The sequence below is a fragment of the Peromyscus eremicus genome, chromosome 9, assembly GCF_949786415.1.
Source record: "Peromyscus eremicus chromosome 9, PerEre_H2_v1, whole genome shotgun sequence".
NCBI lineage: Eukaryota > Metazoa > Chordata > Mammalia > Rodentia > Cricetidae > Peromyscus > Peromyscus eremicus.
This window is the reverse complement of record NC_081425.1, coordinates 65,801,534-65,825,150: the sequence shown is the minus strand read 5'-3', so window position 1 is coordinate 65,825,150 and position 23,617 is coordinate 65,801,534. Positions and strand designations below refer to the sequence as shown.

The 23,617-nt window shown below is 38.5% G+C and overlaps 1 protein-coding gene across 1 annotated transcript in view; it reads left to right on the top strand.

Moving 5' to 3' along the window:
* The window catches only part of Rnf17 (ring finger protein 17), a 119,892-nt gene that overhangs the window by 23,427 nt on the left and 72,848 nt on the right, over window positions 1-23,617 (top strand). The window contains exons 6-10 of the mRNA XM_059273571.1: window positions 1,984-2,084; window positions 7,969-8,140; window positions 18,216-18,292; window positions 18,519-18,593; window positions 23,301-23,602. Of these exons, the coding sequence (XP_059129554.1) occupies window positions 1,984-2,084; window positions 7,969-8,140; window positions 18,216-18,292; window positions 18,519-18,593; window positions 23,301-23,602 (727 nt within the window). The remainder of the gene's footprint in view (window positions 1-1,983; window positions 2,085-7,968; window positions 8,141-18,215; window positions 18,293-18,518; window positions 18,594-23,300; window positions 23,603-23,617) is intronic.

Here is a 23,617-nt window from a genome sequence, read left to right as displayed (position 1 = left end):
CTTTGCCCAAATGATGTGTTATTTGCCATACACCTTTTCAGCTTCCTGAGGTCCAGTTTATTAATTGTGGGTCTTAGTGTCTGTGTTATCAGTGCCCTGTTCAGAACACACTTTCTTGTGCCAACGAGTTCAAGCCAATTTCTTACTTTCTCTTTTATCAGATTCAGGCTGTCTAGTCTTACATTGAAGTCTGTCTTAGTCAGGGTTTCTATTGCTGTGACAAAACAAAAAGCAAGCTGGGGAGAAAAGGGTTTATTCAGCTTATACTTCCACATTGTTGTTCATCACCAAAGGAAGTCAGGACAGGAACTCAAAACAGGGCAGGAGTCTGGAGGCAGGAGCTGATATAGAAGAGTTGCTGTTTACTGGCTTACTCCTCATGGATTGCTCAGCCTGCTTTTTTTATAGAACCAGGACCACTTGCCCAAGGATGGCACCACCTACATTGGGCTGCCCCCTCCCCCATTGATCACTAATTGAGAAAATTTCTGACAGGGGGATCTCATGGAAGCATTTCATCAACTGAGGCTTCTGCTTGTGTCAAGCTGACCAGCCAGTACAAAGTCTTTGATACTTTTGGAGTTGAGTTTTGTGCAAAGTAATAGATAGGAATCTATTTTCATTCTAATACATGAAGCCATTCAGTTTGACTTGTATCATTTAAAAAGAAAAGATGTTGTCTTTTCTCCTGTGTGTATTTTTTGCTTTGTCAAAAGTCGTGTGTCCATATATGTGTGGATTTATGTCTGGTTCTTCAATTTAGTTCCATTAATCAATGTGTCTACCTGGTTATGTATGTTTGTTTGTTTTGCCAATACCATGCTATTTTTATTTCAGTAGTTCCATAATATAACTTGAAATCGGGTGGCGATATCTCCAGCAATTCTTTTATTCAGGATTGTTTTAGCTATCCTGGTGTGTGTGTTATGTGTGTGTGTCTCCATACGAAGTTAAAGATTCTTCAAATTTCTATAAGAATTATGCTGGAATTGTTTTATTATTTCATTCAGCTGTCTATATTTTCATTAAGGAATTTATTCCTATCCTTTTTAAGGTCCTTGAACATGTTCATAATTGCTGTTTTGAAGTCTTTGTCTTATGTTTCAGCTAAATCGCATTTTTTGAGGCCTATTACAATGGGTTTATGGTTTCTGAAAGAGGCATATCATCTTGACTGTTCATGTTTGTGTTTTTGTACTGGTATCTACGACTCTGAAGTTAGGATGTTGGAGGTGTTTCTTGGTGTAGATATCAGCAATTGTCTTTGTTGGATGGGTGTTCATTCTTTGGTTGCTGTTGCCCATTCTGAATCCTAGGCAAGTGTGGTAACTGTGGGGTCCCTGATAGAGAGTAGGTCTATGGATGATACAAAGGAATGGAGATGAGCTAGGAAGAAAGGCTGAGAAGAGGCAACAGCAAAGAGCTAGAGAAACCTGGGTCCACACCAAGAAGCAGAGTCCCTGGGGGAATGAGGTAGGGTGGGAGGAGAGGCTACTGGCTGCAATAAGACTAAGTCTGGAGACAGAAACAAAAGAGCTAAGGGACCCTAAGTCTACACCAAGAGCTGAAGTGTGTTTTCTAACTTTGGTTTGGGGATTTTGGAGTTTTGTTTTGGTTTGTTTGTTTGTTTGTTTCAATAATTTAGAGAATACTGCTATAGAGAAATTCAGTTATTCAAAATGACTTTTGTTCTGTTATGATAAAAAGGGATAAGAAAAAATTTATAAAACCTATCAGTAGATTTTTAGGTGCTTTTGTTTTTTTCTTTGTTTTGTCAAATTATCAGTACAAAAATGCCCACAAGATGTGATCTTGCTGACAAGTGCCAGAGTATAAAGTTGAGCTTAATGGTTTGCTCTATTTATTATCACTTCTGTGGCTATTTTTGAAAAGTCTAGAAAGTATCTTTTCCATTCAATAATATATTGATGATACAACTACTCCAAAGTGAAAATAACAGGTTTATTGAATTTTTTTTTCCAGATGCTTGATAGTACACAAAATCAAACAAGAGAGGAGACACATAGTCTAACAGAGGTTGTGGAGAAACAATTTGATAAACTTCTCGCTTCTCTTGATTCCAGGTAATAACTTAAAAATACAGACTTGATGAAACCAACTTTCTTAATATTAACTTGTCATTCTGTTCCTTTGTTCAAATAGACTGAAGTTACATGTAACTTTAAAACAAGCTTAGAAGGTAGTAGTGAGTTTTGTTGTTGTTATTGTTGTTTTGTTTTTGTTTTCTTGGTTTTGGTTTTTAGTTTTTCAAGACAGGGTTTCTCTGTGTAGTTTTGGTGCCTGTCCTGGAACTCACTCTGTAGACCAGGCTGGCCCTGAACTCACAGAGATCTGCCTGGCTCTGCCTCCTGAGTGCTGGGATTAAAGGCGTGTGCCACCACTGCCCAGCAGTAGGTGAGTCTTAAAGACTGATTTCTAGCTAGGTGTGGTGACTCAGGCCTGTAATCACAGCATTCATTCAGGAGGCTGAGAGAGGTGGGTTTCTGTGAATTTGAAATCAGGCTGGGCAACAGTGTGAGATCCTGCCTCAAAAGAAAAACTAAAAGACTGGCTTTCAGAAGTTCAAGTGAAAACCTGTCTATACCTCCAAAATTTTGTCTGTTTTGTAATTCCAAAGCTAACTTTAGAGTTAACAAGCTTCTTTCTTTGTGTCTTTGTTTCTTACCCCTCATTTGCACATGTATGCATGTGTGAATGTACATGTGTGTGTTTAAAGATAGGGTACCACTGTGTCGCCTAGGCTGAGCTCAAGTACATTATCCTCTTGCCCCAGTCTCCCAAGTGCTATTACAGGTCTGAGCTACCACATTTCTTTCTTAAAGCAATTAACAAAGAAAAATATTTTCATAGCCTAATTCATGTTGTAGAATTCACATATTTGGAGAAGTACAAACAACTTTTTTCTTCTACATGGGTCTATCATTTTCTCATGTGCTTATTTGCATCAGAAGAGAAGGCTTTCTGATAGGCAATTACTAAACAATAATTTAATAATTACTTTTTTCAGAGCTATTTGACATGTTATATTAATTACATATGTTTCAAGATAAAGGTTCATAAAACGTTTGATAAGACTAAAGCAATGTGCTTAGTAATGTCATTTGTCTCTTCACCAACACTTGATCTCCTTAAATTTTTATGGCCTTTTATGCCCAGTGCATAAAATAGTTGATTTTCCCCCTTTGGTGCTAGGGATTAGACAAGGCCTTGTGCATACTAGGCAAGTGTTCTGCCATTGAAGAATGGACCTAGATGAAGTCCAACTGATTTGTTACTTCTTTTGTTAGAGTTTATGCTTTTGGTTTCCTTTCGCTGTGCTTTCTTTTGTAGTTGTCATTCTTAGACCTCTAACTTTGACTTTGTCCTGCTTTGCTTTCTGTTGCTGGCTTGTTCTCTGGCTCATGCTCAGCTAGCTTTCCTATACAGCCCAGGCCCACCTGCCCAGGGATGGTGTTGTCCACAGTCAGTTAGGTCTTTCTGCATTACTCGTTAATGAAGGCAATCTCTCATAGATATGACCACAAGCCAGTCAGAGCAGTTCTTCAACTGAGATCCCTCTTTCCTAGTGACTCTAGTTTATGTCAGGTTGACAAAAAACACTAACAAGCACACTTAGGTTTCTTTAGATGTTGTCTTAGTCATTTTTCTATTGCTGTGAAGAGACACCATGACCAAGACAACTTATAAGGGAAAGCATTTTGTTGGGCATTTAATTTAACTTGCTTAGAGTTTCAGAGGGTAAGTCCATTATCATGGTAGGGAGCTTGGCAGCAGGCAGGCAGGCAGGCGTGGTGCTAGAGAAGTAGCTGAGAACTCTTATCTGATCTGTAGGCTGCAGACAGAGTGAGCAAGCCAGGGCCTAACTTGGGCTTTTGAAATCTCAAAGCCCACCCCCAGTGACACAACTTCTTCAGCAAGGACACAACTCCTAATCCTTTCCAACAGTCCACCAGTTGGGAACCAAACATTCAAATATATTAGCCTGTGGTGACCATTCTCATTCAAACTACCCAATATGTACCCAAGACTGTTGTAGCTGGGTTGTGCAGTGGTTTAATTTTGTTTTTCTGAGAAACCTCTGTACTAATTTCCATAATAGCTAGACTCATTTACACTCCCATCAGCAGTGTACAAAAGTTCATGTTTCCTCTACATCCTGAACAGCATGTGTTGTTTTCTTATTGATAGCCATTTTTTTCCCTCATTTTTTGGTTTTGTTTTGTGGTTTTCCTATTTCCTCCTATTTTTCTTCTCCTGTTTGTCTCTCATTTCTTTCTTTTTTTAACTAATTTTTTCTTTATTTTCTTTTCTTTTTGTGTCTGGGTATTTTGACTGTCTGTGTGACATGTCTGTGCACCATGTATATGCAATGTTCACAGAGGCCAGAAGAGGGCGTCATATTCCCTGAACTGGAGTTATGAATGGTTGTGAACTTCCATGTGAGTGTTGGGAATCAAATCTGGTTCTTCTGGAAGAGCAGCCAGTGCTCTTAACCTCTGACCCATCCCTCTGCAGCCCTTCTCTGCCTCTCTTCTAAGACAACTTTGCTAAATATGAAATTCTGTTCACAGATTTTTTTCCTTTCACACTTTATGTATATTCTTCCATTGTCTTCTGGCCTTGAAAGTTTCTCCTGAGAATTTGACCAATAATCTTACTAGAAATTTGTTGTGTATGACAAATTACATTTCTCTTCTTGGTCTCATGATTGTTTCTCTGCCTTTCAACAGTTTGACTGTGTGGGTTTTGTACCATGAATCTTAAAAGTTCTTATTAATAAAATCAAACCTGATCCAGGTATTGGGGTGAACACTGGAAGATCAGAGAGACAGAACAAGCCACAGCTAACCTCACCTGGCCAACTTCTCAGCTTATCTTGTTTCCTCAGACTGGAAGCCTCTGTGTCCTCATATCCGAATGGCTGTCAGCTGAACTGTGCTGCTCAAAACCTAAAAGCTTAACCAGCCAAATGCTTCTAGTTTCTGGTCTTCACGCCTTATATACCTTTCTGCTTTCTACCACCACTCCCTGAGATTAAAGGCTTACTTCTTGGGATTAAAGGCGTGTCACCATGCCTGGCTGTTTCCAATGTGGCATTGAACTCACAGAGATCCAGAGGGATTTCAACCTCTGGAATGCTAGGATTAAAGGTGTGAGTGCCACCATTTTCTAGCCTTTGTGTCTAGTGGCTATTCTGTCTATGACCCCAGATAAGTTTATTAGGGGAACACAATATTTGGGGGAATACAATACCACCACAGGGTTTATTTTACATGGAGTTGGTTTGTAGATCTTTGTCTCATCAAATTTTGGAAGTTGTTTTTTGTTTTGTGGTTTTCCTGTTTTCTCCGATCTTTTTCCTCCTCCTGTTTGTTTGCCTGTTGGTGTGTAACAGGTCCTATCATCTCTCTTTGTTTTAGTTTCTTTTCACTCTTTTTGTTTTTGTTGTTCCCCAGAAACAATTGTAATTGTCCTATCTTCTTAACCTGGCTGATGCTTGATTCTGCTTCCACCACTGATTCCTTCCTCGGCTTTGTTTTATTGTTTGTTTGACAGGGCCTTATTGTATAATCCAGACTGACCTCAAACGCACATATGGACCATGCTGACCTCAAACTCAGAATTCTCCTGCCTTAGCCCTCAGATGCTGGAATTGCAGGCATATTCCACCATGCCCAGCTCTGCAACCCAGGGTCTAATCCTGAGAAGTCATTCTATCTGCAAGCTTGATTCCTTTTCATGTTCTTTTTGTCTTGATATTGTAATTATTATTCTTAGGCCACTCTCCTAATTTCTTCTACTTCTTTTTCATGTATTTCTTTGTTTTTCTGAACATATTTAAGATAGTCGTTTCACATCAGTCTACAAAGTCCACTGCCTGTGCTTCCTCAGAAAGTCTCCAACACTCTATTCTCCTCCTCTGAATGAGCCATATCATGTTGTGGGTGTTATTCATTCATATTCCTGGTAGTCTTTGTGTTGAAACTTGGGCATGAAAAGCTAGCAACTTTTTTCAGTCTTTATAGTTTGATTCTTGCTGGAACATTTTTCATGAAATAGCTGGAACGGTCTGAACCTTAGGGTCAGTATTATATGAAGGCTTAAGTCTGCTCCTTTGTGGCCCAAGTGTGGCTTTGTCCATTCCTCTTTGTACACAACTACCTTTATGTCTTAATTTCCAAAAGAATCTCAGCTTCTCCTAGGTTTCAAGTTCTCTGTTGCATATCTACCTATAATATCTTACCCTGTATATGTGTCCTGCTGCAGTGTTCCTGAGTGTCTACCATGCTTTTCTACTGCCTAAGATCTAACACAAGAGATCAGTCCTCCAGACAGTACAAAACAGGCTTTACTAATGTCACCAGTCAGGTCTCTTGCTCTCCCTCTGGTTGGAGTTGAGGAATTGGGAACTGTGTTCCTGCTTCCAGAAGAAGCCACAAAATATCTTTTTTAAAAAAATACTGTTTTCCAATGTTCTCATGAGATGATCTTAGCCAGTTTGGGGTTGTTTTTTCATATGTCCATGGGGAAATGATACTTTCATACTTCTTTCTAATGTTATTCTGTGTATGTGAGCTTTTAGGAACTTACATGTCTTTTTTTAAAGAGACCACTTTAAAAAACTATATGTCACTAAAGGTTTGGAGAGTATTTACCTTCCAAACCTAGCCCATTTTCTTTAGTGTTGGCAAACTTCCTTTGCTAGGGGTTAGATTTGATTTGCAAAAAAATAATGAGAGGTCATTTTGCCTAGTGACTAAAATACTTGAATTTTTCAGTTTTCAGTTCAGACCTTTTAAATTGCTATAATGAAGAAATTCCACCCTAGAGAGAGAAAAAGATTTGAGTAATGATGTATAGCTAGTGAAAACATAACTATTTAACTACTCAAGGAGATATCTTTGAATATTATATTTTAAATTGGTATCTAACTTCTGGTTTAGTGCTGTTTTTAATTCTCATTATATATTATTCATGGACTATAGACCCATGGTAATATTTTAAAATGTACAATTAAACCTTTTCAAAAAGTGAGTACATATATATGTCTCTGTGAGGGCACAAAAGACTACAGGATAGATAACAGGCAGAATTTTTCCTAGTTAGATAGAATGTTCTAAAGTCTCCTTCATGTCTATGACATAACTGTCTTTTTTTTTAAGACTATTTTTAAATTATTTTTTTAAATTATTTTTAAATTTTTTTTTTAAGATTTATTTATTAAGTGCGTGTTTTGCCTGCATGTATATATGTGTACCAAAGGTGTGCCTAGTGCCCCATGGAAGGTGAGGAAATGGCATCAGATTCCTTGGCACTGGAATTAGAGTCAGTTGTAAGCCACCATGTGGGTGCTGGGAACTGAACCCAGATCTTCGGCAAGAGCAGTACAAATTAATTATTTTAACCCCTCAGTCATCACTCCAGCTTCAATTATTTTACTTTTTAATTTTATATTTTAATGATTTTTTTTTTACTGTGTGAGGACATGTGCACGTGAATGCTGGTGATCACAGAGGCCAGAATAGGGCATCAGATTCCCTGGAACTGGAGTGATAGGTGGTTGTGAGCTGCCTGACTTAGGTGCCAGGGACTAAACTCAGGTCCTCTGCAAGAAGAGCAGAATGTGCTCTTAACATCTGAGCCATATTTCCATCCCTTTTGTTCTTTATTCACACATGGATTTCAATTGTAATTTATTTCAACTTAGTTGAATGCCTCATTTAGCCATGTTATATGTTAAGTTTATCAACTAATAAAATTAGCTTTTCAGATGCTGTTCGGTTAGAACATGCTTCTTTTAACCATATTATTTAAATTCATCATCAGTGAAATTATTCTATTAGTTAAATTCATCACTTGGTGAAAGTAAGAATACTACTCAGTCATAAATTTACCTTTATAAAAATGTTAGTAAACTATCACAAAATAACTTTGTCTTCAATGAAGGAAAAAGAGCTTGTGTGAAGAACTTGTAAGACGCACAGATGATTATTTATCAAAATTAGCAACAGTTAAAAGCTACATTGAAGAGAAAAAAAACGATTTGGATGCAGCTATGAAGATAGCAAAAGAACTCAAATCAGCACCTTCTTTGAGGACCTACTGTGACCTGACTCAGGTAACTTTAATGTCCAGGGTGAATTAGTTCTGTGGTGGTTACTTTATGTACTTTAGAACATGGACTTGGCATGGAGGACTCAAGAAGTTTCTTTTTCAAATTACACTAAACTCTACAGGCACTCCTTGACTTATGATGGGGTTACAGTCTGACAAACCTATTATAAATTAAAAATATTATAAACCAAAGTGTTTTTTATAATACAGATAACCTACCAAATAACAGGACTTAGCAGCAGTGTACTGTAGAAGGTCCATTGCTTACTCTTAGGACCCTGTGATTCTCTGCCACTGTTTAGCATTATAAGAAAGGATCAGCTCACAGAGGAAAAAGATTAAAAATCAAGTTATGGTTTCAACTGAATGCATGCTGCTTTTGAAATATTATAATGCATACTCTCTCTATATATATGTGTGTGTGTGTGTGTGTGTGTGTGTGTGTGTGTGTGTGTGTGTGTATAAATAAAACTAAGGGACTATCTTTGTTGGTAATTGATACTTCTTAGGTATTTGAATTCTTTCTTCTTTTTTGTTTTGTTTTTGACATGTGGTCTTTCTATGTAGCTCAGACTGTCATGGTACTTGCTATGTAAACTAGAGTGTTCTCTGTGTAAATCATAATATCTCTGCCACCTGAGTGCTGGTATTAAAGGCAAGCACCACCATGCCTGGCAGCATTAGAATCCTTAGATACACACTGTTCCATTCATTTAGCCTTTTATTATTTTTACAGTTTATAACACATAATCTGAAAGCAAAGTAGTATGGCAGTGAGGTTACAACTGATGTTTGTGTTACTTAGATTTCCACCACTATGATAAATATCTGAGATAATCAACTTGTAAAAAGAAAGGTTGTTCTTGCTCACAATTTTGTAGATTTCCACTCATGATTGATTGGCTCATTTGTTTTGGGTCTCTAGTGTACATCATGTAGGAGAGTATAGCAAAGCAGAACCATGTATCTCATGGCCAGGAAGGAAAAGAGAGGGAGAGGTTGGGACCCGACTGTCCCTATTCAGTGACGTTTTACCAGTGACCTAAAACCTCGTATCAGTCCTTACCTCTTGAAGGTTCCTGACACTTTTAATAATACCACCCTAGGGATCTTTAGGGGATACTTAAGTTGCAGGCTATACAAGAGTTCTAAGACACTTGAATTAAAGATGAGGATAGATAAGAGTAGTAAACAAAATGACTGTTTTCCTCTTATGAGTTTATAGATGAATTCGTGACTTAAATTTTTTTTTAAGATTTATTTATTTATTATGTATACAGTATTCTGCTTGCATGTGTCCCTGAAGGCCAGAAGAGGGCACCAGATCTCATTATAAGTGGTTGTGAGCCACCATGTGGTTGCTGGGAATTGAACTCAGGACCTCTGGAAGAGCAGTCGGTGCTCTTAACCACTGAGCCATCTCTCCAGCCCGTAATTTTTTTTAAATATCTAATTAAATTATTTATTATTAGTCTTGATAAGGTTAGATGTAGTAATACCTTGATAACTGATTTGATCACACTGATGGACATTATAGCTTCTATGATTAGATCCAAGGATATATTACGTGTTCAGGCTCAAGTCCACCCTTCAGACAAGGAGGGTTTAAATGCTTTCTTTCATTCCAATGATCTTCAATTCTTGAAAGTGTTTACTTTATATCAATACCATGTGCACAAGACTTACCTTTTTAAGTTTATCAATCAATTAGCTTTAAGTAGCATACAAAACATCAGGTTTGGATACTGTATTTTCAAACATTTGTTTTCATTGAGTCTTCTCTCCCATCCCACTGTCCTTACTTGTGACCCTCTTTCCAGCAATGTCCTTCTCATTTTCATGTCCCATGTGTTCTGTTACCCTTCCACAAATCCTCTAAGCTTCTTTCTCTAGAAAGTTCCATAGCTTACAGTCCCACCAACATCCACCTACATGCATTTTTTTATTCTTTAACTTTATTGATTCTTTGTGGATTTCACATATATAAAAAAAGAAGATGATGAAGCATGTCATGGAAGCTGTAGTGTGGCTTGTTGAGTCACACATTTTATTCTTTAGTTCATTCATCTTTACTTGTGTTTATTGCTATGAGTCATTGGTCTAGTTCAAGGCCTCTAGCTTCTGCTACACCACCAATAATGGGCTCTCACTTGGGCTCCTCTTGGATATCCTGTTGTTGTCCTGTGTCATGGAGATCCTGCTGTTTTAGATCTATAGGTTCAACCCCTTCACATGCTCCAGTGGTTCATAGATGCAGTGGATGTTGGGGTGGGCCAACTCATAGCCCTGGTTCTGGGCCTGAGTGGTAGCTGGGTTGGTCAGCCTACCAGATTTTGTTCATCATCACTTCCCCAGGTGAGCTCTCCATCACTGCCTTGACTAGCTCACCCAGTGCAGCTTGCAGCAAGGAGCAGGCCAGGTCTCCTGCTCTCAAGTCCTCAGATCTGGCTCACCAACACTCACACCACCAAGGACAGCTCTACCATTTTGCCCAGATGAGTTGCAGGGCTCTCTCTCCCGATTGCTGTAGAGGGGGTAGGGGAGGGGGCAGTGTCAGCTCTCATGCTCTCGCACCCTCAGGGCTCAGTGCTGGCTCACCTGAGCCCAACAACAGAGTCAACTGTAGAGTACTTTCCAGGCAGGGTGCAGGGCCTACTCTCCTGTGTGCTGCAGCTGATGAGGGACAGGGCTAGTTCTCTCATTCTCATGACCCTGGGGCCAGCTCTCTCATCTGTTGTGACTTAAATTTTTAATTCAAGATCCCATTCCTCCTGTCTCCTTATGCCTTCAGAATGTACAAATCAGGAAACAGTTGCTTCCTTCATCTCCTGTCTTATAATCTTGTGCCTAGAGAGAAAAGTTGTACAAAATAGAAATGTCTTTCTTATAGTACAGATTAGCAGGACAAGATTAACAATATCCTCTTTGCTAACTCTGCTTCATTCTCTAAGGTGGGAATCTACTCTATTAACCTTTGTGTCCTCAGTCTTATTTCCTATAAACGAACAAATACAAGTGATATACCGAGGTACAGAATTAGAAGCTATTGATTTATTGCCTCCAGAATCTCTAACTTTAAATGAAAAGTGGAGAATTTGCCAGTATCTTGTTCCTGATTCTCCCCTACCTGTCATTCTAAAAACAGTATGTTTACATGCAAGGTTTTGGGGAAAAAAAAGTAATAGAGCATGGTCTTTACTCTGGTAAATTTAGTTAGGAAGATGAGGTGAGATGCATTTGACGATAGCACTGGTGCATGATGAATCTGAGCAGAACTCTGTATTGGATAGTTACATTCTAATTACTTGGTGGTGGTGACTATTGATGTATGTCTCAAACAACTTTAAACTCCTTCAGAGAATGTTGTAAACACTGATTTCTGCCCTTTACTTTGAGTGCCTTGAATGTGTCGATTGAATACCTAAAAGATCATTTTACTTCTAAAATCCTCTTTTAGCGGTATTTTAATAAAAGAAAATTCACGGAGGCCAGCCTGGTCTACAGAGTGAGATCCAGGACAGGCACCAAAATTATACAGAGAAACCCTGTCTTGAAAAAACAAAAAACAAAAAAACAAAAAACAAAAAACAAAAAAAAGAAAAAAAAGAGCCAATTAAAAATAACACATAAAAATGGCACATGAGCAAATGCACTTTTCTAGGCTTGTCCTAAGGACGGAAGGAGGCGACGTGACACACACACCCCCAGCACACTGCATGCGTGATGTCGTGATGTAAAAGTTGGGAAAGAAACATACTCGACGAGCTGTTGGACTGGAATGGACGAGATTTATTTACAATAACAAGAGCTTGTACTGTGAGACTGTAGGTGAGGAGCAGCTCAGACTGATTGCACGCCTTTAATCCCAGCACTTGGGGAAGGAGCCATAAGGCCAACCCAGGGCCCAGCTGCCGATCCTGTGAAGCCCAACAACTTGTAAGTGTTGGTGAGATTGCCCTACTGATCAACCTGTTCAGTTTAGATCCATTCGGGAGAGGTTTCAGAAGCAGTCTGAGGAAACAAGATCAGCTGAGGAGTTGGCAAGTGAGTAGAACATGACCCAAGAATGCAAGAGAAGGAGCCATCCAACCACCGAACCAGATCACCAGAGTCATAAGCCCATCCTACGCCAACTGGGAACAGGTAAGGCCCCATCTCTGGACCAGCAGACCAGGTCTCTACCCACTAGGCCCCAGCCATCGGAGCCCCAGAGACCAGGCAGCTACCTTTCCCTGCTCCCTCACAAACAAAACAAAACAACAACAACAAAAAAAAAAACGAAACCAAAGGGGAAAAAAAAAAACAGCCCCTGCAAACCCAACAACCACTGGAGTCATAAGCCCACCCTACACCAACTGGGAACAGCCATTGGAGCCCCAGGGACTTGACAGCAGCCTCTTTCTCTGCCCCCTCACCAAAAAAAAAATCTCATGTGACACCAACAACCACTGGAGCCATAAGCCTACCCTGCACCAATTAGGAACAACTGCTCCCTGAGACAGAACCAACTAACACTGATTGGACTAAGCTGCTCCCAGAGAAACAGAGCCCAACAGCACCGATTTGACCAAGAACTCCTAGTGGACCAAGACTATCAATTAGAACAAGAGAGGCATCTTCAGACACAGACACTGCCTGCACCGAGCAGAGGAAGAAATGAGTAGATGCCACTGCAAAAATACAGGCAACAACATAAAGATCTATATGACAACGTCAGAACCTAGTGATTCTACACCTGTAAGACCTGAACATACCAAGGCAGAAGAAACAGAAGAAATCGATCCTAAAAATGACTTTAAGAAGATGATAGAGGTCCTTAAAGAGGAAATAAAAAACTCCCTTAAGAGGAAATAAAAAACTCCCTTAAAGAGGAAATAAAAAATTCTCTTAAAGAAATTGAAGAAAAAAAAACACAAAAAATTGGAAGAAATCAAAGAAAGCCAAGAAAAAGTAATTAAACAAATGAAGGAAACAGTTCAATATTTGAAAATTGAAATCGAGACAATAAAGACACAAACTGAGGGAATGCTGGAAATAGAAAATCTGACTAAACAAACAAGAACTACAGATGAAAGCATAACCAACCGAATGCAGGAGAAAGAACAGAGAATTGCTGATGTCAAAAACACAATAGAGAAAATAGATTAATCAGTCAAAGAAAACACTAAAGCCAGAAAAGTCGGGACACAAAACATCCAAGAAATTTGGGACACCATGAAAAGACCAAATCTAAGAATAATAGGGATAGAAGAAGGAGAAGAATACCAACTCAAAGGCACAGAAAATATATTCAACAAAATCATAGAAGAAAACTTTCCTAACATAAAAGAAAGAAATACCTATGAAGATGCAAGAAGCTTACAGAACACCAAATAGGCTGGATCAAAAAAAAGCCCCCTCACCACATAATAATCAAAACAGTAAACATACAGAACAAAGAAAAAATATTAAGAGCCTCAAAGGAAAAAGGCCAAGTAACATTTAAAGGCAGACCCATCAGAATAACACCAGACTTCTCAATAAAGACTATGAAAGCTAGAAGGTCCTGGACAGACATTATGCAGACACTAAGAGACCACCGATGCCAACCCAGACTATTATACTCAGCAAAACTCTCAATCACCATAGACAGAGTAAACAAAATATTCCATGATAAAAACAGATTTAAACAATACCTATCCACAAATCCAGCCCTATAGAAAGCACTAGAAGGAAAAATCCAACCTAAGGAAATTAAACACACCCATGAAAACTCAGGCAATAGATAATCCCACACCAACAAATACCAAAGAAGGGAAACACAACACTACCATCAAAAAATAACAGGAATTAACAATCCCTGGTCATTAGTATCCATCAATACCAATGTTCTCAACTCACCTATAAAAGACACAAGCTAACAGAATGGATGTGAAAACAGGATCTATCCTTCTGCTGCATACAAGAAACACACCTCAACTTCAAAGACAGACACTACCTCAGAGTAAAAAGCTTGGAAAAGGCTTTCCAATCAAATGGATTTAAGAAGCAAGCTGGTGTAGCTATCCTAATATCTAATAAAATAGACTTCAAACTAAAATCAATTGAAAGAGATCAAGAAGAGCATTACACATTTATCACAGGGAAAATCCACCAAGCTGAAGTCTCAATTCTGAACATATATGCCCCGAATACAAAGGCACTCACATTTGTAAAAGAAACATTACTAAAGCTTAAATCGCACATTAAACCCCACACACTAGTAGTGGGAGATTTCAACACACCACTCTCACCAAAGGACAGATCTACCACACTGAAACTTAACAGAGAAATAAAGGACCTAACAATGTTATGACTCAAATGGACTTAATAAATATCTACAGAACATTCCACCCTAACACAAAAGAATATACCTTCTTCTCAGCACCCCATGGAACCTTCTAAAAAATTGACCACATGCTTGGTCACAAAGCAAATCTCAACAGATACAAAAACATTGGAACAACCTCATGTATCTTATCAGACCACCATGCCTTAAAGTTAGATTTCAACCAAAATATATATATATATAGAAAGCCTACAATCTCATGGAAACTGAATAATGCCTACTTGAAGCACCAATGGGTCAAGGAAGAAATAAAGAAATTAAAGATTTCCTAGAATTCAATGAAAATGAATGTACAACATACCCAAACTTATGGGACACTATGAAAGCAGTGCTAAGAGGAAAATTCATAGCACTAAATGCACACATAAAGAAGATGGAGAAATATCATACCAATGACTTAACAGCACACCTGAAATCTCTAGAACAAAAAGAAACAAACTCACCCAGGAGGAATAGATGCCAGGAAATAATCAATTTAAGGGCTGAAATCAATGAAATAGAAGCAAAGAGAACAATACAAAGAATCAATGAAACAAAGAGTTGGTTCTTTGAAAAAATCAACAAGATAGACAAACCCCTATCAAAATTAATCAAAAGGCAAAGAGAGAGCATCCAAATTAACAAAATCAGAAATGAAAAGAGAGACATAACAATGAGGAAATGCAGAGAATCATCAGGTCATACTTCAAAAACCTATACACCATAAATTGGAAAATCCGAAAGAAATGGACAATTTTCTGGATAGATACCACATACCAAAATTAAATCAAGACCAGATAAACTATTTTAATAGACCAATAACCCTTCAGGATATAGAAACCGTTATTAATAGTCTCCCAACCAAAAAAAGCCCAGGACCAGATGGTTTTAGTGAAGAATTCTACCAAATTTTCAAAGAAGAGCTAATTCCAATACTCTCCAAATTGTTTCACACGATAGAAACAGAAGGAACATTGCCAAACTCTTTTTATGAGGCTACAGTTACCCTAATACCCAAACCACACAAAGATGCAACAAAGAGAATTACAGACGATTCTCCCTCATGAACATTGATGCAAAAATACTCAACAAAATATTGGCAAACCGAATCAAAGAACACATCAAAAAAAGTATCCACTGCTGGGTGGTGGTGGCGCACACCTTTAATCCCAGCACTTGGGAGGCAGAGCCAGGCAGATCTTCGTGAGTTTGAGGCCAGCCTGGTCTACAGAGTGAGATCCAGGAAAGGCACAAAGCTACACAGAGAAACCCTGTCTTGAAAAAACAAAAACAAAAACAAAAATATCCACCATGACCAAGTAAACCTAAAAATCCCAGGGATGCAAGGATGGTTCAACATACAAAAAAAAATCTGTCAATGTGATACACCATATAAACAAACTGAAAGAAAAAAACACATGATAATCTCATTAGATGCTGAAAAAGCCTTTGACAAAATCCAACACCCCTTCATGATAAAGGTCTTAGAGAGATCAGGAATACAAGATAATAAAGGCAATTTACAGCAAGCCAGCAGCTACCATCAAAGTAAATGGAAAGAAACTCAAAGAGATTCCATTAAAATCAGGAAGAAGACAAGGCTATCCATTCTCCCCATATTTATTCAATATAGTACTTGAAGTTTTAGCTAGAGCAATAAGACAACAAAAGGAGATCAAGGGGATACAAATTGGAAAAGAAGAAGTCAAACTTTCACTATTTGCAGATGACATGATAGTATACATGAGTGACCCCAAAAATTCTACCAGGGAACTCCTACAGCTTCAGTAAAGTGGCAGAATACAAGATCAACTCAAAAAAGTCAGTAGCCCTCCTATACACAAATGATAAAAGGGCTGAAAAAGAAATCAGAGAAACATCACCTTTTACAGTAGCCACAAATAATATAAAATACCTTGGGGTAACACTAACTAAACAAGTGAATAGCCTATATGATAAGAACTTTAAGTCTCTAAAGAAAGAAATTGAAGATATCAGAAAATGGAAAGATCTCCCATGCTCATGGATAGGTAGGATTAACATAGTAAAAATGGCAATCTTACCAAAAGCAATCTACAGATTCAATGCAATCCCCATCAAAATCCCAACACAATTCTTCACAGACTTGGAAAGAACAATATTCAACTTCATATGGAAAAACAAGAAACCCCAGGATAGCTAAAAATATCCTGTACAATAAAGCAACCTCTGGAGGCATCAGGATCCCTCCTGATGGTGCTGGCATAACTGGATGTCAACATGTAAAAGATTGCAAATAGATCCATATCTGTCACCATGCACAAAACTCAAGTCCAAGTGGATCAAAGGCCTCAACATAAATCCAGTTACACTGAACTTGATAGAAGAGAAAGTAGGAAGTACTCTTGAATGCATTGGCACAGGAGATCACTTCCTAAATATAATACCAGTAGCACACATACTGTGAGCAACAATTAATAAATGGGACCTCTTGAAACTGAAAAGCTTTTGTAGGACAAAAGACACAGGCTGGAGAGATGGCTCAGAGGTTAAGAGCACTGGGTGCTCTTCCAAAGGTCCTGAGTTCAATTCCCAGCAACCACATGGTGGCTCACAACCATCTGTAATGAATCTGGTGCCCTCTTTTGGCCTGCAGGGATACATGCAGGCAGAGCACTGTATTCATAATAAACAAATCTTTTAAAACAAAAAACAAAAAACAAAAGGAAAGTGATCAGAATGGAGAGGCATGACTTTAATCCCAACACTCAAGACATATTCTTTGAGACTGAGGCTCTCCTGCTCCACATATCCAGCTCCAGGCCAGCCAGAGCTATACATTGAGACACTGTCTCAAAAAAAAAAAAAAAAGACACAGTAAATAAAACAAAATGACAGCCTACAGAATGGGAAAAGATCTTCACTAACCCCATATCTGACAGAGGACTGATCTCCAAAGTATATAAAGAACTCAAGAAACTAGACATCAAAATACTGAACAATCCAGCTGGGCGGTGGTGGCGCACACCTTTAATACCAGCCCTCGGGAGGTAGCTTTGTGCCTCTCCTGGAACTCACTTGGTAGCCCAGGCTGGCCTCAAACTCACAGAGATCCGCCTTGCTCTGCCTCCCGAGTGCTGGGATTAAAGGCGTGCGCCACCACCGCCTGGCTTTTTTTTTTTTTTTTTTTTTTTTTTTTTTTTTTTTTTTTTTGAGAACCCTGGACTTTTAAATTATAGCTTGTTTTTATGCTTAAAAAAAGGCACTTTTCATGGAAAACAGTATTTTTAACTGAAATACTATTGTGGTGGTTTGAAAGAATGTGGTCCCCAAAGGGACCACACTATTAAGAGGTGTGGTCTTGTTGGAGGATATGTGTCACTATGGAGGCAGGCTTTGAGGTCTCATGTATGCTCAAGCCAGGCCGAATGAGACAGACCATTTCCTGTTGCCTGAAAGATGTAGAACTCTCAGCTACTTTTCCAGCACCATGTGGTTAGTATTCTGACCTGCCCCTTGAAATCTCGCCCTTTGGCGCTGCCCTATGTCCCAAGGTAAAAGCCTCATTTTAAGGAAAAGCCCCTCACCTTCCTCTCTCTTCTGCTTTTCCTCCCACGAGGTATGTACCCCTCTCTCTCTCTTCTTTTCCTCTTTCTTATCTTCTCTTCATCTCTCTATTATAATAAACCATTTCCATGTGGAAAAAAATAGAAAGAAAATTCACACATGAAGGATATATCTCTCTTGATTCCAGATTATCCGGACCTTGAAGTTAACATTTGAAAGTGAATTGTCGCAAGTTAATTCCATAATTCCAAGGAACCCCCCGAGGTGAGTAAGTCATGATTTAGAAGACAATAAAGAGTTATTAAATAGCAAGTGATTATAATTTGAAACTTTAGGTCATACATGCTTCCTAAAGTAACAACCGCATTAAAATAATTTTAATTTGTGTAAATTATTTAAGTGCTTTCTTTAAGTTAGCCAATGTTGGCAACTGTTGTATAGAGAAGTAATAAATTTATAAGAACATTTATTTATGTACTAAATTTTTTAGGTTAAATATAAATTACAGCGAGATTATCTGTATGTTCAACAGTATGGGAAAGATTGAATTTGAGGACTCAACAAAGTAAGTACTTTTAAGAATGGCAAAATGATGTTAGTATCTGATAGTACCTAAGTCTAAGAGACAAATGAATGTTTAATTTAATTCAAGAGCTAAAAATTACCTAAAAAGGTGCCTTTCTGTAGTTAATTTCTGTTTGTAGTGCTTTTTAAAAGACCTGGAAGAGATTAGTATTAGTGATTTATGCATCAAGGCTCTTTGGATTCATCCAGTGCTAGACTCTAGCATTTTAGAAGATAATGAGATAAACAGAGAAATTACAATGCATAAAATAGAAATGAAAAACAAATAAAATGCATTATGGTTGTGATAGTAGATGTAGACAGTAGAGCTGCTGCAAAGGAATGGAATGATCATTTCTTCTTAGGACAATAGAGAACTTAGAAAAGGATTTTATTTTCACTTACCTGTGGGAAATAAGTGGTAAGTGGAAAGGAGAACAAATGGAAGGTAGGTGTCAGAACAGCATATAGGCAGTAAACTAGCATCCATAGTAGAAAACCTGCCACAGTTCCATTCTATGTATCCCTGTGTGCATAGAGAAGCTCAACCTAGAGACTGTGCTGCTGTGTGACAGCGTTTACACCTTATTTACTTGCTGTTAAGTATGATGGCTACCAACCAAGTGTTGCTTAAATTAAGCACAAGTTAATTGAGACTAAATAAAATGACAAATTCACTTCTTTGGTTTTATAAGCCAGATTGCAAATGCTTAGTTGTCACGTGTCTTAGTATAGTTATGCTGCTGTAACAAAGCGCCTAAATAGAAATTTGTTTCCTCAGTCTAGAGGCTGGAAAATTCAAAATCAGGGCACTGACAAGTTCACCGTCTGATGAGAATCCTGGTCTCTGCTTCCAAGATGGCAACTTATTAGCATGCATAAGGCCCTAGATTCAAATCTTAGTGCAAGGAGGGGGTGGATAGAGTTGATGCCTTCAGTATTGTTGGCCTCACAGGATAGGAAAAAAGGAATGGACAAAATAGGGACAAATGTAGCATCATTTGACAGAACAATAAAGGGCTCAAGATAGTTCTTTCCATTTTGTTATTTTGTTTTTTGAGCCAGATTTCTGTATGTATCCCAAACTGGCCTTAAACTTGTATAGCTCAGGCTTGCTTTGAGCTAGCTTTGAGCTTTCAGTGATACCCTCTGCCTCAGCCTCCCTCAGTGTGTGTCATCACACGTGGTATCTCCATCCATTTTAAAAGGTCCAACTCAAAAGTCTAGCAAGATGACTTAAAGGGTAAAGATGCTTCTACCAACTCTGATGACTTGAGTTCAGTTCCCCAGAATGTACATGGTAGGAGATAACCGATTCCTACAAGTTTTATCTGACCTTCACGCATACTATGGCACATGCATTCCTACACACTTGTACACACGCCTAGTACATGCACTCATACATACATATACAGATAATAAATAAGCAAATGTGAAAAATATTGTAACATATAGTACCATTCAATGGAGTGGAGTCTTCATATTACCAGCATGAAAATTGTTTCAGCATCATCTCAGTACCACCAGCATGAAGATTGTTTTAACATGTGAGTTTTCATGCCAACTCTCAAATCATAGCACTGTTAGTTCAGTACATTTCTGCTATTATTAATAGTTCTGTTGGATGATAAAAACCACTCAGAAGATTTTAAACATGAAAACAGCAATACTTTGCTGACTCCCCAAGGGAGGCCTCACCTTTTTGGAGGAGGAAATGGGGGATGGGTTGGGGAGAAAGCTGGGGGGGGGGAGCAGGAGGAGGGATAAGAGGGGGATCTGTGGTTGATAAGTAAAATGAATAAAATATTTCTTAATAAAGAAAAAGAAGAAAAGAAAACAACAATAGTTAGATTGCATTTTTATGTTTTCATTATTATCTTTATTTTTATGTATACTTCTGTGTGTGTGTACATAGGAGTGCAGGTGCCTGTGGAGGCCAGAAGAAAGCATCTAATCCTCTGGAAGTAGCGTTACAGATGACTGTGAGCTACCTAATGTGGATGCTTGGAACTGAACTCAGGTCCTCTGCAAGAGTAATGGGTGCTCTTAACTGCAGAACTATCTCCCCAGACCCCTAGATTACATTTTTGAAAGTTCACTCTGAGTCTAAGGCTAACTTGATCTACCTAGCAAGTTCCAGGCCAGCCAGAGCTACGTAGTGAGATACTCTGCTTCAAAAGAAGGAAATAAAGAAAAGAAAAACTGTTTTACACACACACACACACACACACACACACACACACACACACACACACAGGAATACAGGAACAAAAATAAATTGGGATAGTGGATATGTTCACTCCTATTTATTGGCCATCTGAGGAGAAAGGTAGAGGGGGATCTTGAGTAAATGTGCTAGTTTAAGGCAAGATCTTGGACTTGATTCCAGATTTAGGTTATTTATGTTGGTCATTTTTTCAAATACCCAGACAAGTGAGGAACCAAATGGTGAGGAGTTTGGTTGTTTGCAACTTTATTTGGAATAATAATCAGCGTCCCAGGTAGTCTTAATTGTGATGTCAGCTTGACACAATCTAGAGTCATCTGAGAGGAGACTCCTCTATTGCCTACATCAGGTTGATCTGAGGGCATGTCTGTGAGAGATTGTCTTATTAATGGATGTAGAAGGGCCCAGCCCACTAGGTGGCACCATTTCCATCGTGGTGGTCCTGAGTTTTATGAAAAAGATAGTTAAAAATTAGCCTACAAGCAGGCTAGCAAGCAGATTTCTGCTTCAAGCTCCGCTTGGGTTTCCCTGACTTCCCTCAGTAACAGACTGTGGCCTGGAAGTAAAGGCCACACAGATCCTTTTCTCCTCATGTTGCCTTCGGTCAGAGTATTTTATCACACCAACAAGAAAGGAAACTAGCACAAATGGCATCAGACTGAAATAGACTGAAAGACCTTGCTAGAGGAACACTGGGTACCAGCCTTCCCACAGACTGGGCCGTGGGTTAGCTTTGGGGGTTTCCCAAAGGATAAAAAATGATAATCAGCAACCTTTTCAGGCAGCATATTCTTCTAGATAATTTTAGAACTTGAATATGGTTACTACCAAATTTCTAAGGTTAAAACCACTCTGCTTCTTTATAAAAGTCTTTGCTAATCTTGCGTTGATTTTAAATGACTACTCTGAGTTAAATTTAACATTTTCTGAAGGCAAGTTCTATAAGCTGTGTGTCCTAATTATTAAAAGACACTTTGCCCAATGAAGCAGGTAATTGAAAAAGTCAAGGTTAGTGCTCTGGAAAAATATTTAAATCTAAAACAATGAAAAAGTGACCTGAAAAATAAATAAATAAGCTTAGATGGTGCTGGAGAGAGAGGATGAAAGCAAACAGAAAAATGTGGTGTTGTATAAGGAAAGATTAATGAGACTAGAGCTAGTTAACTTAAAAGTTGAGTAAGGTCTGGTAATAATAACTATGGAAAAGGTCTTTACAATACAGTACACACAGGCCTTTCAGAAGGGCCCTCTGTACAACTTAGATTAATTTCCCCTAGTACCAAATGTGTTCCTTCTGTTGGAAGGGGCAGATAAACATGTGTTATTAATTCAGTTGCCTTTCTGTAATTTGTAAATTAACTAGCTAGTATTTTGTGAAGAAATAAAGTCTGTCATGAGCTAACTAAAATGTAATTTTTATGGACTCATTCTCTTCCATTTTAAAATTTCTAATTATAAATTTGATAGCCTAAAAGTGTCTGGCTCTGAGGAGAAGGCAGAAGAATGGGAAGTAGGGCTGAGGAGATGGGTTAGTTAGTGAAGGGCTGCTCTGCAGGCTCCCCATGCAAACCTGAGTTCAATCTTAGCACCCATGGAAAGAGCTGGGCACTGTGGACGATCCCTATAACTGCTAAATCCAGGTTCTGTGAAAGATCTTATCTCAGCAAATAAATTAGGTGGAGAGCAGTTGAGGAAGATACCAGACATAAATCTCTAGCTTCCACACACATGTCTGTGGTACACACATGAATGAGTCAGCACACACACAAACTAAATAAACATAGCACACCCAGAGGATTCAGGTAGTGTAACTATGAGCCTGGTGGAAGTGTCTTAAGATTTGTACTCACGTTATTTCCTATACTTATTTTTAAGATGACAAATTAAAGTCAGAAATAATCTTAATATAATTTTAAGTGAAACCCTTAAGACAAATCAAAATGACTTCTTTGGAAAACCTATAATACTTTAGGGTCAGATTATTATGATATGACTGAAGTTTCCCTCATCATACATACATCATCTTGACTTTTTAAAACCCTAAAGATAGCCAAGTGTGCTGGCACACACCTGTAATCTCAGCTTTTGGTAGGCTGAGGCAGAAGGACCGTTGAGTTAGAGACCAGACAAATCCTAGCCATACTGAACTACTTAGAGAGACCCTGCCTCAAACAAAACAAAACAGAATGATCAATCCCAAAGGTTGTTTGGGGCTTTGACTAGGCAGATTCTTTGGGAGTTTGAAATGGGCAGGAGGATTTCTTTAGGGCCAATTACTATGTTCTAAAAAAGTTAGATTGTGGCAAGGTTATGCAACTCTTTAAGGTTACCAAAAATCATTAGATTGTATGGTATGTTTCTGCATCAGTGAAGCTGTTTATGAATTGATCTTTTGGTAAGTATCACACATCAGCTATCATATGGGAAAGAAATAGCTTGAAGGTCAGTATTAAAGTAGTCCTGCTGTGTATTTTTAAACAGATGTTACCCTCAAGAAAATGAAATTGGACAGAATGTTCAAAAATTTAATAATAAAAAGGAACTTTGTTATGATGCATACTCATCACTAGAAAAGAAAAGGGTAGACACAGCTGTCCTGGCTGGTGAAGCACCTGTACTCCCTTTGCAACCAGAGACCCCTGTCAAGCATTTAGAAGGGAAAAGCAAGCAGCCGCAGAAAGAGGTGGCTGTAGTAACGTCTCCCAAGACTATTGCTGTGCTGCCTCAACTGGGATCTAGTCCTGATGTGATAATTGAAGAAATTATTGAGGAAAACCTAGAATGTGAGTAAAAATAGA